We start from the raw sequence: 15,017 nt of genomic DNA on the forward strand, positions 1-15,017 counted from the left end.
TCTCACCGCCTTCCCTGTTGTGTTTAGGGCTTCTGGTTTTTATCACCTACTTTACAAGAAGCAGGTGACATCTCCAAGCGGGGTTTCGGATGTGATGGCAGCTGGAAAAGCAAGGGATGATTCAGACTGGGAAACCATGGGCTCATTTCCGAGCCAGTGACAAGAAATAACAAGTGTATCCAGCTGCCATGACCCTGTGCTATAACTTTGTTCCTGGCTGGCAGTTACTTGCCTGTTTTACTCTTGTCTGTGTGAGTCACTCTCTGGTCCTTCACGGTGACCACCTAGGCTTTGTCCTTGCACTAGCCTATTGCTGGGGTTTTTTACGGCAGCGTTGGGAAGCAGGATCTTGTGCCCACTGCAACTGCTTGTGCAGCTCTTGCTGGGAGCAGATCTGGCCCGTCATGTAAAGATACCGAGTCCTGCACGCCATGTTATCACAGGTGGTGAAGGTATTGTAGGCCACCCAAAATCATCTATCATAATTGGCCCAGGGTGTGATTTTTCTCTTTAGTCCTTTATTTCCTAGAGGAATGTCTCAGAGGGCGTGCCAGTTGGTTGCTAAGGCTGTCCCCTAACCCCAGTCACTGAGCTGAGGAATTCTGAAACCACTCTTAGGATTTGACATGGGGAAAAAAGCTGCAAAGGCTGCTTATTTTTGTGAAGATCACTGCCAAGCAGGAAGACAGGAACAGGTTAAATTCTGCTGTATGATCTGGTTTTAATTGTTTGTTCTTGCTGAGCTGAGAGCAGTGAGACTTTGATGTCAGCATCAAAGGAGTGGAGGGCTGCTCTACCTACTCTGCAGTAAGGGATAGTTGACATCCTAGTGCCACTTTTTTCTTAAAAAATGAATAGAATACCTTCATGCCTGAGAATCCTAAAACAGGCATGCCAGAAACTCCCAGGAGTGGGTCCAATAGTAGCATGAATCTCAAGCTTGCTTTTTCTGTGTGGTAGGATAATTCCTGTGGCCATATATATGTGTATGTGTGGGGGTGGGTGCATATATATAAGAAACACTCCCAGGTTACATTCTGCTTTAGGGGCCTGAGCACAGGAAAGTCTGACACTTTGGATATCCTGTACCAGCTTTGATACAATCGACCTCACGGGCCACACCTTGCTGCTGGGTAGGAAGTGCAGGCACAGACCCAATGGGGTCCCAAGCCCAGGGGGACAGGTAAATGGGATACAGCAGCCATGGAGATGCCTGGCTGGACCAGGCAGTGCCAGCACTGGCTCACAAACCCGTGTCTGCATGTGCAAGAGATGCATGTTTGGCCTCTGGCTGCCTCTGTAGTGGCTTGCAGGTTTTTTTGGGACTCTTCACTGTCTTTACTTCTCAGATCAACTTCAGCATTTGCAGTTGCCAGCTGAATGGCTTCTTTAGCACAAAACAAAAATGTGCTGTGGTACAGAAAAGCCAGAGTGTGGGGAGAAATTGTCATTTCTTTCTAGATGACAAGCGAAAATATCAAAGAGGAAAAAAATCAACACGATGCATGAACAAGCAAGTAATAAGAATGAAAGGCAAAGGATACTATCAAAAGTAATTTCAATCTCAGGCATATCCACTGGGCATGTTCTGTTAAAAACCAATTTTACACTCTGTAGGTGTATCATGCTTTTTTCACTCTCCTGTGAAGCTGATAATGGGTTTTGTTTTCCATGTGTTTCCATGTATCAAAGCAAAGGCATAGGTACTTTTATTAAATGCAGCCTGTCTTAATGCATTTAATTAGAAATAAAGATGGCATGAGGAGCAAAATTTGGATCTAAATTTCTCCAGAATTTGGGAGTTTGGGTGTGACAAGTGGAAGCCTCTCTCATCCCCTGTGTCTAATTAAAACAATGAGTGCTAATTTGCAAGTGTTAATTTAATACTGTGACGCTGTCTTCCATTAAAACCATCAAAACCTCCTGGTTGTATTTTCATGTTTTGCGTGTTTGAAAGTAGGAAGGCTTTTAGCAGTTGCAGCATTTTGGCAAAGCTTTCAGAGGGTGGCTTCTGTAATTTCAGACTGTAACATTAGGCAGTATTCAGTTTGCCTCATTTCTAATTGGAACCACTCTCATGCTGCTTGGATGTGACTGAGGTTTGTGGTGTACATCACAGGAGAGGGAGATTATTCTCAGCCACAGTTTGTTATACAGCATGTTCTTGCCTTCTGTAACAGATGTATGTACCACCTTTGCACTGGAACAATTTTCTTCTAAGGGGTGTTGGAAGCTTGTTGCCATCAAAGATTAGTATTTGCAAGCAGGGGGGCTCAGAAAACTTGTCACATAATGGACCCTTCATTTGTTTGCTGATAATGGGCTGCTCTGGGAAGATGCAGAAGGATGGACATCTCCTGAAACTTCTGAGTAGGCTTGTTGAAACTGCCTCTTTTGGGTTTTTTGTTTTGTTTTTTTTTTTCCCCATTAAACTTCAACAGAAATAGTGAGGATAAGGTAAGGTTTGAATCTGAATTTCTCCAAAGAGAAACTCAAGAAATACTGTGGCTGTCTGTTGTAGTGCATAAAGTTCAGCACAGGCTTAAATACTCCTCGGGATCAACTCTATTCGTGACTTGGTAACATTTTTAATAACCACTTATGTCAAAGACTGTACTTATTTGTCCTTTTGTTTCACAAAAAGTACTAATTAGAAAGGGCTTTATTTCACATAGAATGAATTTTGTCTGCTAACTTTGCATTTATCTGAAATCACTTGTGTTTCCTTCATGTTATTTGCAGTGGTGTTTCACTGATACAAAACAGCTGTTCTTTAACTTTTGGAGCAAAACGTTTTCTGAGCAACTGACACTTATTTTGACACAGACCTTGGAGCTTTCGTAGAAAGAAGGAAGGAAGGATCCAGTCTTCATAGCGTTACTTGCAGAGCAGACCTCCTCCCAAGTTTCAATCTTTGTACTTTTCTGTGCTCTAGATGTTGCAGGAGACCCTTGTAATGCTGATTTTTTTTCCCCTTTTTTTTTTTTTTTGGACAGATGATTCAAGAGAGCAGGGTTCTTATTGAGACGGCAGACATCACTCACGACAAGATTGTTCAGTGCCAGAAAGCAGGTAATCCATCTTTATTGTGCAGTTCTGGATGGAAGATGGGAAATATGCCATCATTTACTTACACTTTGTCACTAATATCGCATTTGTTACCTGGTATGTAAGTGAGCATTCCAGTCTTTCCCTGGCATACTCTACCCTCCTGAAGGTTCATCTTCCAGTAGCAATCCAGGCACGGGAACAGGGAACAATATTCAGCTTTCACCTTAAAAGCTATTTCTCCATCTGCTCTACAGCTCTGAAATGTCTGACAGCATTTAAATTAGTCAAATGAACTAGAAAGGCATTCAATTAAAAAGAGGGGGTGAGAAGGCATCCTGCCTTTACTCAGTGCCCTTCTCTACCTCAGCTGTAATCTTGAACACGGAGGAGGCAGGAGGTTTTGATAACCACGGGAACAAGCTGTGTTGCCTGCCCGCCTTTCCTTTCTTCTGATGTTTAGGTTTGGTTTACACCTTGTAAACCTGAGCCAGTGTAATTCTGTTGTATCGCAGTGAATCTGTGTGGCTCTGCCTTGTGTTTGTCAGGTGGACGGGCACAAACCGCTGTAAGCAGGTGTGAAGTAGATCTTACATTGCTGGTGTGTTGTACTGAGGTCTTTGTCTGAACTAGGGCTCTCTCTGCTATGCACCAGTAGAAGTGGAAGAGGTGGTTTCAGAAGTGGCCACCTGTGTGCTGTCTATTCTGCCACAGTTTCACACTCCTGTTTCAGGATGATAGAAATCATCGACGTGTCTGTGCTTCTCAGTTCGGGTTATTCACACAAACCTCTCTTCATCAACATTCAGGATAGCAGGCTAGACTTTGAGCTGGGAGATGTCTCCTGTAGTTTCCACTGATACACAAGAATAAGCCCTGTTAGAGCAATAAGAGTCCACATTTGGCAGTGGTAATCCTCCACAGCTAAATCCAGCTTTCATGTGTCGGAAACCATTGCTGAATAAATACTTGCAGTGTATTTCCATTAGGAGTTTTCACTGCAGAAATTAAATTTATTTTCATTTGATTTAGTTGTACAGCTATAGCAAGCCTTGAAGGTCAGTAACGCAAACACTTTTGACTGCATTTAATAAATACTATTGTTTCTGATAGGCACTTTCGGATTTGGCAAGTGATGCAGGCTACAGCCATTTGCTTCTACTAAATGTAAATAATGAATGAAACAGCTGTTTTGCAGTAAATATTTTAATTCATCTTCTTAATTAGAAGGGATTCAGAAACTGCTTCAACAATAGCATTTAACTGATTTTCGTGTGGTTCAAGAGCAGGGTGGAACCCAGTCTTTGCTCTTTAGCCATGCAGGCACTGTGCTAGCAAAGGGAGGAGAGACAAGTGGTGTGGTGTCTCACTGGATTTTGTGGGCCTCATCATTGCATCCTGCCTTGGGTTCTGTGTATCTGCATAAGCAGCATAAAATTCCTCAGCCCAAAGCCTTCATTGTGTGCAGAGACTTTAGGAATAGGACAGTGATGAGAAGAGGCAGCACCAGGAGAGTCTCCCCAGGTGGGATAATTTAAGAGCAATACTTTTACTCTTTGCTGCTGTATCCACTTGTGTTATCATTTGTTTTGTTTTGTTAGTCTGAAAATATTGTTTCTGATTGAGAAGACAGCTGGAGAGGTATGAAGTGCTTCTCTGAAGACTGAGGATTTAGACAGAGGAAAGGACTAAAAGAGGGAATATCCCTCCCTGCCCTCAAATGCCAGTTAGTTTATTGCAAGTGTTACCCAGGCAAATTGTTATATAACATTTTCAATGCGGCAAGATGAAGCACTCAAAATTGACAAGTGTCAGAGATACAATTGCCTGTGACACAGTCCTTCACGTCACCCAGTTCTGCTGCCTTTGAACATGTGTTCCTGCCAGACCTCTGCTTCACATCATAGCCTGTTTTGGTCTGGGTTCTCTGTGCTCCGGGGTCCTGCCCACTCTCCCAGATGGTTTTTCAGGTGGTTGGTTTTGTTGGTTTTTTAAATGTGCAGGCTCAGCCCAATGCACAGAGGTCAGCAGCAGCTTGGAGGGCTGACCTGATAAATGCTCTCATTGGTGCTGCTACCCACAGACTAACAAATGTTTGTGGCTCCCTCTCTGCGGGGCAGCCCTGTCTCCAAGTTAGAGATGGAGAGGTGAGGTCCAGAGGGAAAAATACCTAAAAGGATGCTGCATAATGGCAGGGCTGCCCACACGGAGCTAAGATCCATTAGCCTTCGTATTTTTTTCCAGGACAAAGCAAGTAATTTGAAGGTTTTCTTTCACTAATTGAAGTGAGATGATTTGTAATTCAGTTGGCACAGGGCACACGTAAAAGGAAATCTTGTTTGGGGTGCCGTTATTTAGACTGTTTTCCAAAGGATGTATTGCAGGAACTCTCTTACCCTTTACAGGCAAAACTTGTGAGTGGGCAAAGTTCTGGCATATAAACAGTAGAGAAATCTTGCGTTTTGTGGGGCTGAACTGCCTCAGTGTTAATGAGCTTCTGGAGTCACCACAAGGCAAGAAAAAACTTATTTTTAGTCTTCCAGGAGTGCTTTGGGCAAGCTATGCCGAGTGCAAGCCTGCCTTGGACTGTCCTTCAGCAACCTGCTAAGCAGCCCTTTGCATCTACACTGTGCAGATGTTCTCTCAATAGGCATTTCTTTGACGTAATTTCAGCGAAGCTTGAATTTGTGAGTGACATTTACCTTAAAATGTTAGGGGAGGGAGAGCTATGAAACAACTGGAGATGGAGCTTGGCTTGTTCAGCCAGGTTGGGCTTCTGATACACTGGGGTGATTTGGTGCCAATTTGGCCTTTGTAAGGTACAAATTAAGGGAACGCAAGCAGCTCTCTCTCCATTTTGTCTCTTAATCCACACCAGACTCCGAGAAGTGTTTGCATACACTGTGCAAATCTTGTGAAATTGGTGGGCCAGTTTGATACCTTAAGGTTTTTAATCTGCTCCCAGATTTCCTGAATTCTTGTATCTAGCAACAGATTTGCAAACATTTGTCACAGAAAGTAGCAATGAAAGGTAAGAGGAATGTGGTTGGAAGTCTCAGTTCTCTGCGCTGCAGGAATAGCAATCCTGTGATTAGGTTTCTGTGTTTCTGACATAATTTATCATTTTGAAGTACAAGGGCTTTTCTGTATGACTGCGATTAAGATTAATGAGGAGATGTGCATTGAAATCTGTATTTACTGTGCTGAACAGCTATCTTCCACACCTGTCAGAGAGCCTTCCAAGGGGCAAAATCATTGCCTTTTGCTGCACTATTGCAGCAGTGCAGACTGCAGGCAGTGTGAGAGGGGACCAGGCGCGTGCCTGTGTGGGACCCCAGCACCAGCAAGGAGAGTCACATGCAAAGTGGAAGCACAACCCTAAGACTGCACATGACACTTTTATTTTGGAAGATGCTCCCTCATTACAGAGTCATAAAAGGAAGGGAAGTGAGGGAAGCAGAGAAGGAGGTTGTAGGAAGTATCAGCTGCAACACTGAAAATGCTCACTCGGTGTTTTATAGGGAAGATCAATCATGCACTGGGTGATGTTGCAATCTGTATTTTTAGGAATGGAATTCCATGAAGAGCTTCATAACCTTGGGACAAAGGAAGGTTTGAAAGGAAGAAAATTAAGCAAAGCCATCGAGAGTTTTGCATGGAATATCACAGTGCTGAAGGTAAGCACAGAAAGCACCTCCTCATGTCTCCTATTAACCTTATAAGCAAACCTTTGCTCTTTTAGCTCATCTGTTTGTACTGTGTTACTAATACTGAAACAACATGTTCTTTTTTTAATGGGATGTATAAATTGCACCCACTTGTTGATATTTATCAAATATACCTAATTACACCTCTGATTTGGAAGCTGTGGAAGGGAATTTATCTAAGCCCCAACAGAAAAGGCAGCTTGTGGTTTGTATGCTCAGGGACCTGGCTTTCTTATCTGTTCTGCCCCGCTCATCCTGAAAATGATCTGTCTGAGGTCATTGTGTTTCAGATACTTGCTTTGTAAAATGAGAACTAGAGCATCTCTTTGGAAAGGGACAGGGCAGGAGGGGCTGTCATGAGGAACACTGTAGGTCCTTCAGGGTTATATTTCAAAAGTGAAGCACTGTCCAAACAGCTGAAAAGGGGATTTTCATCCCTCCGTGCTGGCTGCCCAGTGACACACCTTGTGGTGTAATAGATACTCACCAGGCTTTAGCTACTGGTTCAGCACCAATCAACCCCGAGTTGTCACAATAGCTGTGTGACTGAGCCTGGGGGAAGACACCCAAGGACAGCCAAAGATGGAAAAAGGAGGGGATCTGGTGCAGCCCCAGCAGAAAGCGAAGAGAGGGCCTGAGCCAAGTGTTCAGGTCGTTAGCATTAAACTCACACTTTCTTTCACAGCCTCATTTCCCACTTTGCTCTGATAGATCACACTTTAATTTCTCCCTGCTCTGTCTGTGCTGCTCCCTTCCTCCAGCTCCTGTTAAGCAGGTTGCCTTGTCTGACAGCATCTCCCTGCTACCTCCCAATGCCTCTTTCCCTTGGCTGGCATCCCAGAGCAAGCTAATTGATGAGAGGGAATTTTTACTAAATTCCTCATCAAATATACCCTAAATGTAGCGTGCAACAGCGGTAGCAAGAGTAGTAGGAGATGCATACATCAGCATTGTGGTGCTGGAAAGAGCACTAATGTATCTTGAGCAGGAGAGGGAAAAAGAAGTTGGGAACAGAGGGGGTGAAGAGCGAAAGTGGGTGGGAGAGGCCATTGGTAGTAGAGATAAAGGGTTAGAGAAGACCTGGGTCACCTGTAGTTTCTTGCTTACCTTGATTGACCATGAGAGCGAGGGAAAGTGAGGAGTGGAATGAGTTTTGGCTCAGTTGATAGGACCTCTGGTGAAAAGGCAGCCAGTTCCAACATCATGGAATGGGCTGACCTATTCCACACAGCATACCAAGACAAGTAGCTAAAGAGGACCAAAAATAAAAGCGCATTAGGCAGTTCTGAACATTTTTCTGAATACCTTTAGCTGTGTTAGGTAAAATAAATGCCTCATGCTCAGAGTCACTCTAAACACAGAGTTACTCTAAACTTTTTCAATTTCTAGATGTTTGTTAAATGAGAAGCTTGCAGCTCTGAGGGTGACCTATGATTAATGAAGGCACAAGTAGGGTATCAGAGAAACATTTTCCATGAAAAGGAATTGCTGCCTAGCACTTATTGTAAACATGTTGAAGAGCTTTTAAAACATCTAGTCAAGGCCAAGGAATAATTGACTTGTTTCATTTCTAAGCCACAACTTCTTTTCTACCTTTCTCACACAATAAAATATTAACAGTTTGTGACAACGGAATGCACATGAGACGTCTTTTCATTCTGACTGAAGTCCAACTCAGTCAGACATTAGAAAACTGGGAATTAAGTTGTACCTCAGGTGTCTAATGTGGGACTGTCTGTCATTGTTCTAATTTGTCCATTCGTTTATTTTTTTCTACCCCCCTCCCACCCACTTAGAAAGTACTACCTTTCAGTGACCATGCCCCTAACAAACCTATTTGCTGATTACAGCTGCATCTCATGTTTGGCACTGACGTCCCTCAGTGCTGGTGAGAGCTCCTCAGGAGGATTTGGTGAGGAGAGACCAACAACCCTGCCACACTCAAGCCTTTGGTGTTCCCATATGTCCAGTAGTACGGTGGACACTGCAAGTGTATTTCACTAGGTGTTGGTATAGTGTCATAAAAAAGGACAAAAATAGCCCCTAACATCTCCCAAGTGCATCAGCTGCTTTCACAGTATGTGCGGTGAGTGAATGGCTGATGAGGGAAAGCCTCTTTATGTGCTCAAGGTTGTTGGAGGCAATTACATCATGCGACAGGAGTCAGTTTGTGTGAGGTGCCCATGAGCAAAATAGCAGGTATTATGTTGTGCTTGTGCCTGTGAGATGATTAATGGTCTTTTCCTGGGCTAGTGAAGCCAAGGCATATTTAATTAATGTGTTTCTTTATAAAGTCTCATTGCAGTAGGTAGGCTTTGAATACAAAGAGGAGATGCAATAAGAAATTGCTACTGGCAAGGTAATTAAATAGTTACAGAGTGCAAGATTAAAGTGTATTTTGTAAAAATCATACATTCTTCATGTTTAAAAATGCCCTGGGGTACTTTTAAGAGGTGAATCAAAATAGTGTGTAATTTTCTCCCTTAGTTTATATAAATGTAATTACATATTAGTAATACCCACATTAAAGACAAACCGTTTGCCAGAAGGTAAAAATGTCAGTAAGAAGATGGATGTTGGTGACAGTCTTAACAAGTCAGCTTTGACATGGATGCATATTTTTAAAATGTCACATCTTCCTATTTGGTCACATGTTGTGTAAAATACTGTCAGGCTCACAGTCAGTAATATTGAGAGGCATAACTTAGGGTACACTAGGCAGAAGACTCATATTCTCCCAGTGATATTGCAGGAATGGTTATGTTCCCAAATTTAGTCTCACTTCCGTGTTTGTTTAAATGCAGCACCAGCTCTGTGTCTTTGTTTTGTTCTCTGTATTTAACTGAGTTCCAGTAAAATGCAAGGGTAGCAAAAGGAATTTTGTGTTTACCCCCTCATGGATGGTGTTAGGAACTGTTCATTTCACCCTAACAGGCCTGCAAAGCTGCTCGGCTCAGCTGAGGTAACTGTTCTGGTCTGACCCTCTCTTGTCACAGAAGTTCACAATTCATTGTCATGAGATACTTCTTGTTTTTTAAAACAAGCCACTATCCATTTCACTGAGCAGAGGCTTTCACCTGGGTGCGTGGGCTCGTGCTTGTTTCTCCCCCAGTGCTGGTGCTCCTCCCGCCTTCTGCTGAGGAGGTCACCTCCTCTCTGACTGTGTGGCTGCTTTTGCAGCAGGCATGGGCTCCTCCTGCCTGCCCTGGGAGGCAGAAGCTGAGAAGCCTCATTAGGGCAGGTCTGACCTTGAGCTGTAACCCTGCACTCAGTGCCGCCGCAGAGCACTAGGCGGCTTTCAGGTCAGGTCCACTCATGTACCTGTGGGTGATGGGCATGCAGAGCCAGCCTAGGTGTGCTCCTGGCCCTCTTGGCACGGGACAGTACCAGCTGCCACCTCTCCTGGGCCTCTTCTGCCCACTCGGTCTGCCTTTCCCGTGGGATCTTTGCAGTATCATTTTGCAGTAACTGAGGCACTCTCAGCATCTGTCACATGTGCAAACCACCGATTCAATGGCTGCTTTATGAGTTTTTGAGAATGTTTGGGGAAAAAAACCTTGTAACCTGCAAAACTACTCTCCTTGCTGAGGCTAAACTGTCACAGACTACCAGGAGGTGTTTACTTGAGCAAAGAAGTTGGGATCTGCCCGAGTCCCAAGAGCCTGTCAAGTAAGTCAAACAAAGTCTGAGTATGTTGTCTATGGTTCAGATTTATTGCTCTCACGTGGACATGCTTTGATTGTCTGCAGACATATTTTCCTGGGCTACTTGTGCTTTGGTGGGTCAGCACATACAAAGTCTAGAAGCAATATCATGGGGTTCTTCCCTGCATGCTGATGGTAAATATCTAGATATTTAATATAACAACATACTGACTTATGTATAGACAAAACATGGGAAGGAAAAGATGAAGTGGCATTTACTGTTTTGGTCTTCTACTGAAAGGGAAAACACCCAAATTCTTGTATTTTCTCTGAAATGCACGTTTTCTTTAATGTTTTTTTGATGCCCATGGTAAGATTTCTCATCTGCTGTCATGTGTTCTTTCTTACTAGGACTCCAACAGTTAGTACATGCTACAAGACATCGAGTGGTTACATTTTCAGGGATGGTTTCAGCACTCATCCATGAGTGTATCTGTTAATTATCATGCATTTAAATTAATGCTGATTAGATATATCAAGAGAGAGGTTGCTGAATGCAGAAGGCATACAATTATTAAATTGCTAATGCAGTTCAGTCTTTGGGAGAGGAATCTGCTATTTTATGGTGTCATTGTGATCAACGTTAGCTCTGGTGTAAGTGATTTTATGTAGCAAAAAGGTGCACAAAGAGCACTTTTGCAGGCTGACGTCCACAAATTACCTCTTTCTTTGCCTCAGTCATTTGTGACAATCGGCCTTCAGTTGCTTCAGGACCTGCAGCATCCAGAGCCCTCACTTGGTTTGCAGAGCCCCAAATGCACACTTTAAGGCTATTCAAAGAGATAAAAGCCAGGGTTCTGAAAGATGTACATACAAGACTATCTGGCTTCACCTCAGCTGAGATGAATTTGGCATCACTGTAAGTTGCTGGTTTTCTTTAGGAAGAAAAGCTCCGTATCAGACAGTGATTGTTATTCTAAACCACCTTAAACACAGAGTGTCTGATAATCTTTGGAAGAACTAGGTCCATTCAAAGCATTAATTTAAGCATTATTGTAGTGCACTGTTTTTGAATGGATACTCTACAGTAATCTAAAAGCATCTTGTAAGAGAGATTTATTTCAGTCTGTTCGCATCAGTCCTTTTTCCTGCAGTAGGCAAGGGCCATGGCTTTGTTCCTTAGCATGCTACAGAGTGGACAACAGAGCAGCCTGGTACAATCTTAGGAACATTACATGTGATTAAGCACAATGGTAACAATATATTCCGTTATATGATTGCTGCCAAAGGATTTGCTTGACATTTTACCCTATCTAGATTTTAAGCAAGAGCACGATGAATTCATGAGTCCCTGCAGAGCTGCTGCGTTCTATGTGCCATTTATTTCTTTCACAGTAAGTGTAAGTTAGGCTTTCCCCTGACCCCCCGAAAATTCCTCGTGTCTTATCTCCCTCCTTTTCCCAGTATTATCACTGTGGACATAAGCACACGGGAGCTCAGTTTGTGAAACTGCAAAAACAGATGGAACCCAAGCCATAGTGTTTTCTAACATTTAGAAACTCTAAACTGAAAAATTTAAAAATTCTTTTTATTTGCTCTCATATTCTGACAGTGATAGTCCAGCAAGAGCAGTAGGCAGGAGTGGTTTGTGTGGCCTGGAGTCTTCATGCCTGCCTTTAAATGCAGGGCTAATTGTGTTATTCTGTGTGTACTTGTTTTCTCATATCCAGATCTAGGTAAATATATTTTAAATAAGGTTATCCCAAAGGCTCTTCTTGTAGAGAGACTGAATGTCTTTCCTGCTATCTAGTCCCCACATTGCTTGCAATTCCTTGGTTGCTGCAGTTCACAGTGGTGTGTCAAGCTTTTAAACCTCTCTAGGCTGTGTGCCCTGGCTACTTCGGAGGGATCTGCTGCTTTTAGCTGAGACCTGCTCATCTGCAGCTGAGATTGGCCAAGCCTGTCAGTCTGTGATCGACAGATTTGACAAACATACAATGAAATGCAGAGCTGCTCTAATTATTCATGTAGTTACTGGATCAGCTTAGTCTCTTACACATGAGCTGAAGGACAAAAATAATACAGAACTGCTGGCTTTCTGAGAGTGCTAGAGAGAAGGTGAAGAAGTCCATCAAGGTCAACATCTATTTAGTCTGGTAAATACCAACCTGCTTAGTTTGAGCAGTTTATTTAAAAGTAAGGGGAAAGACGAGGGAAAGGAAAGATTTAGGTTGTTCCTTATTGAGTCTGTGAAGAGAGTGGAGAAGTTGCACGGGAGTGCAGGTTGTTCGCAGGCCCTTTGTGTGCTCTGAATGCAGTGGTGAGTGCTGGGGAGTCTCCCAGCCCCAGAGCTGCTTCCACTGCAAAACCTGTGCTCCTGGCCCTCAGATCAGTCTCTAGGGCTCCTCTGCATGTGGAGGTGTTGCAAGATCTTTCTGGAGTAGGGAATTTAGAGTCCTCTAAATGATACTCAGTTACAGCATAAGGAGGTAAAAGTGTGTGATCCACATGCAAAGCTGTTTTGATCAATGTGTTTTGTAAACTAGGGGAAGCAAGCCCTGTGATCACTAGGTAGGATAGGAAGACCTTTCTGGTGCCTAGCAGAGTGCTGTTCTCTGCTGATCTGGTTGAGAAATGCTTCCTTCATAAGTGGTGAATGCATTGGTTTTTACCTGTCTTGCCTTAGCCCAGAGGCAGGAACCAGAGCTCTTTAAAAGACTTGGTGGACTTTGTCAGTTGTATCTAGTGATGGAAACTTCTCAAGTTACTTCAACAGTGTGTATTAGGGTAGAAGGAGTGTAATACCAGTCTGTCAGGAGTACTAGTTAATCAACTGGAATATCCTGTTCCTCTTGGCCCTCAGCCATGCTGCTGGATCATTGCTCCGGGGAGGATGTAGTGAGCAGTCTCCAGTGAGTATAGCATGACCTTCCTGGGTACCTGGCTGTTCCCTGCTAGTTTTTGAAGCCCTAATGGTGTCTCTGACAAGGTCAGTGTTTTCTTGGCCAAGGAAAATTCCAAGACAGGAGTTGGATTTAGAACAAGTTAAATATTTGTGTGTGTTGAAAACATACCTCAAGGCCACCAAGGTAATCTTAAATCTGCAAATACCAAATGATGGCAATAGCAGGGACTAAGGGGGGAAGGGAGAGCAAAGATCACCAGGGTTCATAGCTCTTGCTCCTTCATGATCATGTGAGTTTCTGAAGAGATGTAGCAGGGCATGGAGTCCCAGGATGGTCTGACAATGAGGAGAGACTTTGTCCCCTATTAATCATTTATTGCTGGGGTTTTGTTGAATGATGTCACATCAGGAGTGTTCCATTAATTGGCAAGAAGTGATTGTCCAGCCATTCAGGTCAGGCAGTGCTTAAGTGTCAAGGCACAGGGATCCAAATGGACCTGCACTTGCCTGCCTGCAGCGCTTGTGCTTGTGGTGAGCAGCACTCACCTCCCCACATCACACAGCCCCTGCAGAACCAAACCCAGTTCGTAGTGTCTGTTCAGCCAGGGGGCATGCACAGTATTCTGTCTTTTCTCCGGCTTTAACACCTATAGAAAATAGGACTGGAAGGGTCTGTGAGAGGCTGTGTAGTTCCTCCTGCTGATGAATCTTTAGCTGCTGTGGATCTAAGCCCTGCTCAGATATTTGGCATGGAAGGTGCTTGGTATGAGGCTGTAGTGTTTTCCACAGTGATGTGGCAGACTCAGGGAACCACTTGGCTCTTGGGGAAAGAGCTGATGGCCAGTCATCTGAGCAGAAACATGTGTCTCTGCCAATTTTCTTTCTTTACTCTTCCTCCTTCAGCACCAGGGGTCTCTCTGCAATTCAGATCTAAATATTATTCCTTCAGTTCTGATGGGACTGTGTGTGTGCAAACCCACATGCATGTATGTGTATAGGAGGTGAGACAGGCCATCGAATATGTATGCAGAACGACCGTAACTTTGGCATAAGAAAAGATATTAGAAAAGTGAACGATGTCATGGAAAGCCTGGAGGGATACCTTGCTTAGTCCTTGAACGTGAGTAAAATTAGCCAGAGATAGATGGCAACCAATCTTGTGATATGCCTTTTATTTTGAGTGACGGGACACGTTGCCAAAAGCCATGGATCTGATGCCAAGCTGCTGGCTGTGCACACAGGGCAAGATGCATCGTGTTGCACTGAGGGTGGTGGGAGACAAGGCCAGAAGCATGGGGGGCCGCTATGCCTGGTGCCCCTTGTGCGAAGGCCACCTCAGCAGCATGGGCTTTGAGCCCAGGCGAGGGTTGGCACACTGAGGTGCTATGTGGAAAACCAATTTTAGTGTTGCTTCACAAATGGAGACCTGTCAAGGTGCTTAAAAGGCATTAGTCTGCCAAAGTAGGTGTCCAGCTCTCTCCTTGTGTAGGCTGGCAGCTCAGTGAAGCTCTCTGCTTAGTCATCTGTCCTGCCTCAGTTACCGCTCTGTGCCTCACTGTCATCTCAGCGTTTGCTGTCTCTCCTCCCCAGCCTCAAATCCCCATTCCCTCTGCTTTGCCCCAGTTGAGTGTTATCATCTAAGTCACGCTAATTCATGGGGGTTGAACCATTGTGCTCTTTGTCTTACCTGTGTGTCCTACTCTCCCCCATCCT

At 43.9% G+C, this 15,017-nt stretch overlaps 1 protein-coding gene across 1 annotated transcript in view; it reads left to right on the top strand.

Moving 5' to 3' along the window:
• PLCL1 (phospholipase C like 1 (inactive)) overlaps positions 1-15,017 on the top strand; it is a 189,684-nt gene that overhangs the window by 158,318 nt on the left and 16,349 nt on the right. Inside the window, exons 4-5 of the mRNA XM_027898479.1 lie at positions 2,997-3,072; positions 6,616-6,725. Coding sequence (XP_027754280.1) covers positions 2,997-3,072; positions 6,616-6,725 — 186 coding nt within the window. The remainder of the gene's footprint in view (positions 1-2,996; positions 3,073-6,615; positions 6,726-15,017) is intronic.

Source organism: Empidonax traillii, unplaced genomic scaffold (genome assembly GCF_003031625.1).
Source record: "Empidonax traillii isolate 1590-97213 ecotype Southwest subspecies unplaced genomic scaffold, ASM303162v1 scaffold599:size391633, whole genome shotgun sequence".
NCBI lineage: Eukaryota > Metazoa > Chordata > Aves > Passeriformes > Tyrannidae > Empidonax > Empidonax traillii.